This window comes from Pseudophryne corroboree, chromosome 7 (genome assembly GCF_028390025.1).
Source record: "Pseudophryne corroboree isolate aPseCor3 chromosome 7, aPseCor3.hap2, whole genome shotgun sequence".
NCBI lineage: Eukaryota > Metazoa > Chordata > Amphibia > Anura > Myobatrachidae > Pseudophryne > Pseudophryne corroboree.
This window is the reverse complement of record NC_086450.1, coordinates 472,804,364-472,809,597: the sequence shown is the minus strand read 5'-3', so window position 1 is coordinate 472,809,597 and position 5,234 is coordinate 472,804,364. Positions and strand designations below refer to the sequence as shown.

Below are 5,234 nucleotides of genomic sequence, written 5' to 3'. Positions count from 1 at the left end.
TCAATCTTAAAGTGCATGTTGTCTCTGTACTTTTAGATAGTGTGCAGTTTCACGATCTATGTGAATGATACAATTTCAGTGAGCAGCCATATGAATGTTACATGGATGTTACATTTTCTTAACATTATTATTAACCACAAATTTATCTTGTGGATATTGCTATTTGTTGCTTGACATATATTTTCCTTTCAGAGTACATATATATATATATATATATATATATATATATATAACCTTGCTATATATTGTGTTTAAATTTCTACTGGTGTATTAATATTTTAATAAAAACTTTTATTCATTTATTATTGTGTTTGTCAGCTCTCCAACAACACGGTACTTTAACAACATTATAAGCGCAGCCAATCTTTTTTCTTCTTTCCTGTAATTATATGGACCCGGGCCCCCAGTTCAGACATCCTGGTACAAATAGACTTTATGACATCAGATACTTCTTGATCTGTAGGTTACAGTTTGTTATATATGCAATTGTATATGCCTGTGGACTCATATATCTGGGGAAGACCACCAGGACTTTTCGTGAACGCATGACGCTCCACAGGTCAGCCATTAAGGCAGCCCTGGAAGGGAAGAAAAATGACCAACTTTTGGCCCGCCATTTTAAATCAGCTAACCACACACTATCACAACTGAAGTATACCATCTTGGACCATGTACCCACGTTGAACCGAGGAGGAGACAGAGCAAAGATATTGGCATAAAAAGAAACAGAGGAGATTTATATATTAAATTCCCTTAAGCCTAATGGACTTAATGAACAGTTGCTATGGAATGTGTTCTTGTAGCTCATGCCATGTTTACATTGATCCATTCAGTAGGGGTCCAAGTGTATAAGATTAGTCTCCCTTAGTGAATATATAGACAACTATATTGGCGCATATAGCCCTTAGGTTATTACTTTCATCCACAGTAGCTTGCAGTTCATATTCTTCAGCCTTATTCCATACAGGTATATCTGGTACCCTTAGTAGGGATGCAGTCACTTTACCTCCAATCATAATACCGACGGACTATATACCGACACCCATTGACCGATGGTCGATATCCCGACAAGGTCTAAATACCGACACGGACTAAATACTGACATGTGAAATACCGACAAGGTCTAAATACCGACATGTAAAATGCCGACAGGTCGAAATACCGACACAAGTTTTTCATGATTTTTTTTATTAAAACCGACTTGTTCATACTTTACCGTCCCAGTGGACCTGGAGGGGGAATATAATAGTGTGCCGAGCGCAGCGAGGCACCGTGCCCGAAGCATGGCGAGCGCAGCGAGCCATGCGAGGGGACGCGGTACACTTTATATGGTGTCCATGTTGATTTATGTCGACATACACACAAAAAAACATAAAAAAATCATGAAAAACTTGTGTCGGTATTTCGATCTGTCGGCATTTTACATGTCGGTATTTAGACCTTGTCGGTATTTCACATGTCGGTATTTAGTCCGTGTCGGTATTTAGACCTTGTCGGGATATCGACCATCGGTCAATGGGTGTCGGTATATAGTCCGTCGGTATTATGATTGGCGGGATATCATACCGATCCCCCTTAGTATACTTCTCAATTACCAGTAGTATTAGTTTACATCGTAGATTGGTTTTTATGATGCAGTATTATTAGTTTACATCGTAGATTGGTTTTTATGATGCAGTATTATTAGTTTACTTCGTAGATTGGTTTTTATGATTCAGTATTATTAGTTTACATCGTAGATTGGTTTTTATGATGCAGTATTATTAGTTTACTTCGTAGATTGGTTTTTATGATTCAGTATTATTAGTTTACATCGTAGATTGGTTTTTATGATGCAGTATTATTAGTTTACTTCGTAGATTGGTTTTTATGATGCAGTATTATTAGTTTACTTCGTAGATTGGTTTTTATGATGCAGTATTATTAGTTTACATCGTAGATTGGTTTTTATGATGCAGTATTATTAGTTTACTTCGTAGATTGGTTTTTATGATGCAGTATTATTAGTTTACTTCGTAGATTGGTTTTTATGATGCAGTATTATTAGTTTACATCGTAGATTGGTTTTTATGATGCAGTATTATTAGTTTACTTCGTAGATTGGTTTTTATTATGCAGTATTATTAGTTTACTTCGTAGATTGGTTTTTATGATGCAGTATTATTAGTTTACTTCGTAGATTGGTTTTTATGATGCAGTATTATTAGTTTACTTCGTAGATTGGTTTTTATGATGCAGTATTATTAGTTTACATCGTAGATTGGTTTTTATGATGCAGTATTATTAGTTTACTTCGTAGATTGGTTTTTATGATGCAGTATTATTAGTTTACATCGTAGATTGGTTTTTATGATGCAGTATTATTAGTTTACATCGTAGATTGGATTTTGTAATGCAGTATTATTAGTTTACTTCGTATATTGGTTTTTATGATGCAGTATTATTAGTTTACATCGTAGATTGGTTTTTGTAATGTCATTTATTTTCACTGCATCACTAATTCACATATTTTTTTGCACAGTTTTTTTACATAAATGTTATTTTATTGTTTGCAGCATGGAACATACTGATATAATGCACTTTACATGTGTGGATTTGTCCATTCACCTCTCTGCCCCCTCTCCCTCAGGTATGCCTGTGCTGTGGAGCGGGAGATCGTGGTTACCTAGCAACCATCAGTAACCCAGCCAGCCGCGTCATTCAGCGCATGACCAGAAGTACTGCCAGCCCGAACTTCCGGCCCTGGTGGGAGGCCTGACGGATGACGGGGAAAGACGCACACTTAGAACCCATTTAAAGCAGGGTAAGTATATCACATGGCCATGTTGGTATTTGTTTTTTGTTTTTACAGCACTGCACCTTGATAAAAATGTCTATATGATGTTGAAACATTGGTAAGACCTAATATGCTGTTCTTCTAACTGTAACTACGGCTCTTAATACATTTGGTGTTTTGTAAAAAGTCTGGAGAATGCCGTCTGGTTCTTGAATTGCTATTTGGGTTATACAAGGTATTCCCTAGAGATCCTATCTAAAAAATAAATAAATATATATATATATATATATATATATATATATGTGTCTGTGTGTTCACCCAGTATAGCAATAGAGATATGAGTGGGAGATACACTGCAAGTGCAGAAGTGATAGTCACCACACCAAAGTCACAGAACTGAAGAAAATTGTCTTCCCAATGAAGTTAGCATGACACTATTATACCCATCTGTTGTGTCTGTACATCATGTCACCTGTCTCACCTGTGTTACATCTTCATCACACCTGTATGTGCGGAGACTTCTGGCTGCCTAACATTGACCTACGTACTCTGCAATTCAAGATATAGAGCTATATCTATGTGATTGCCCTACTGAGAATTCTATAAGCCCACATCCATGCAAATAGGTTCCAGTAATATGGGAGGCACTCGATATCCCAGCCATCGGGATCCCTGCACTCTGCATACCAGCGTCCATGACACCCCTGCAGGGAGAATAAATAGTGTGGTGCGCTTAGCGCCACCGTGCCCGCAGCGTGACGAGTGCAGCAAGCCGAAAATGGGCTCCTTTGCGTATGCCCTGTTTCCAGCATTCCGGAGGTCGGGATCCCGAGCGTCGGCATATCATGGTACACCCCAGTAATATGTTTGTTTCATTACAGAGTAACCTGGATGTGACATGGAGAACCAGACTTATATGAATGAATTCTACTTGTTGCCATTTTACGCAAAATCAGATTATATATTGTCAACTATATGTGTATTTTTCCTCCTATATATATTTGGAGTACTTATTAATATTATTATAATAACAGTGATATATTTACATGCTCAGTTACACACCCCTATGTATCTATTCCTCTGTAACCTGGCGTTAGTAGATATCTGTTATACAACCACTACTGTCCCTAACCTGCTGTACATGTTACTATCTGGAGATAACACAGTGTCCTTCATACAATGCTTCACCCAGTTGTACTTTTATTTTTTAATTTCTTCATCAGAGGTGTATATAATATTCATTATGGCATATGACCGATATGTTGCTATATGTGATCCTTTACACTATCACAATATTTTAAGTAGGAAACACTGTCTAGTATTGGCATCTGGCACTTGGATATCAGGAAGCTTAAATTCATTTGTGATTACAATCCCAGCCACACTTATGTCCTTCTGTCAGTCTCGCACCATACACCAGTTTTTCTGTGATGCTAAAGCTCTGATTAACATCTCCTGTGCTGGCAGTAAAGATGTTTATATAGCAATCTATATAGAAATATTGATGTATGGAGTTTTCCCAGCCATGTTCTGTGTGACATCTTATACAAAAATTATCAGGGTCATCTTGCAGATAAAATCTAAGGAAGGAAGAAAGAAAGCCTTCTCCACCTGCTCATCCCACCTCACCGTTGTCATTATGTACTATATGACAGGTTTGGTTGTGTACATGGTGCCACCATCAGAATACTCTGATGTCCTAGAACCAGTGTCTAGTGTACTGTACTCAGTTGTAACTCCCATGATAAACCCTCTGATCTACAGTCTACGGAATAAAGATGTGAAAAGTGCTCTGCTGAGACTGCTGGGAGGGAAATAAAGTACTGGACAGTGAGGGAGAATGTACAATTTAAATGACACAATTTGATTAATAATTTTATAATTTGACGATAGTGAATATTAAATAAATTATAAGTATTTGCATTTGCTGTTGATAACCTTTGTTTGCTTTGTTCACATAGCCACAGCATTTGAATTGTTTTTATCATCAAGCCTGAATTTTTAGTGCAATTCATATTATTTATTTAACTTATTTATTAACAGTTCCTTATATAGCACAGCATACTCCTTTGCGCTTTACAACTGGAAACGACAATTATAAAACAAAACTGGGTAATAACAAACAGACATAGAGGTAGGAAGGCCCTGCTTGCACGCTTATGATCTATAGGGAAGCAGGCACTTATAAGGAAGGATTGGTGATTTTGGATAATTGTCCACCAAATTGCATAGGTTCTTGGTGGACTCTATGATAAGGGGACATAGTGATGTTGACCAGGGATCAAGAGCGTGGGAAAGTGAAGAAACAGAAAATATGTGGAGGAAATGTGTGGACTGTACAGAGGGAATGTAACTAGATAGGAAAGCTTATGAAGGTTATGTGAGCGGTTCTGGAATGTGATAAGCTTGCTTGAAGAGGTGAGTTTTCATGACACGCTTGAAGGTTTGGAGACTAGAG

The 5,234-nt window shown here is 37.3% G+C and overlaps 1 protein-coding gene across 1 annotated transcript; it reads left to right on the top strand.

Annotated features, from left to right (window-relative positions):
• Positions 1–4,019: 4,019 nt before the first annotated feature.
• LOC134944330 (olfactory receptor 2T1-like) lies at positions 4,020–4,595 on the top strand. Its single transcript, XM_063932909.1, has one exon. It carries the CDS (start codon positions 4,020–4,022, stop codon positions 4,593–4,595), a length of 576 nt encoding a protein of 191 aa, XP_063788979.1.
• The last annotated feature ends 639 nt before the right edge of the window (positions 4,596–5,234 follow it).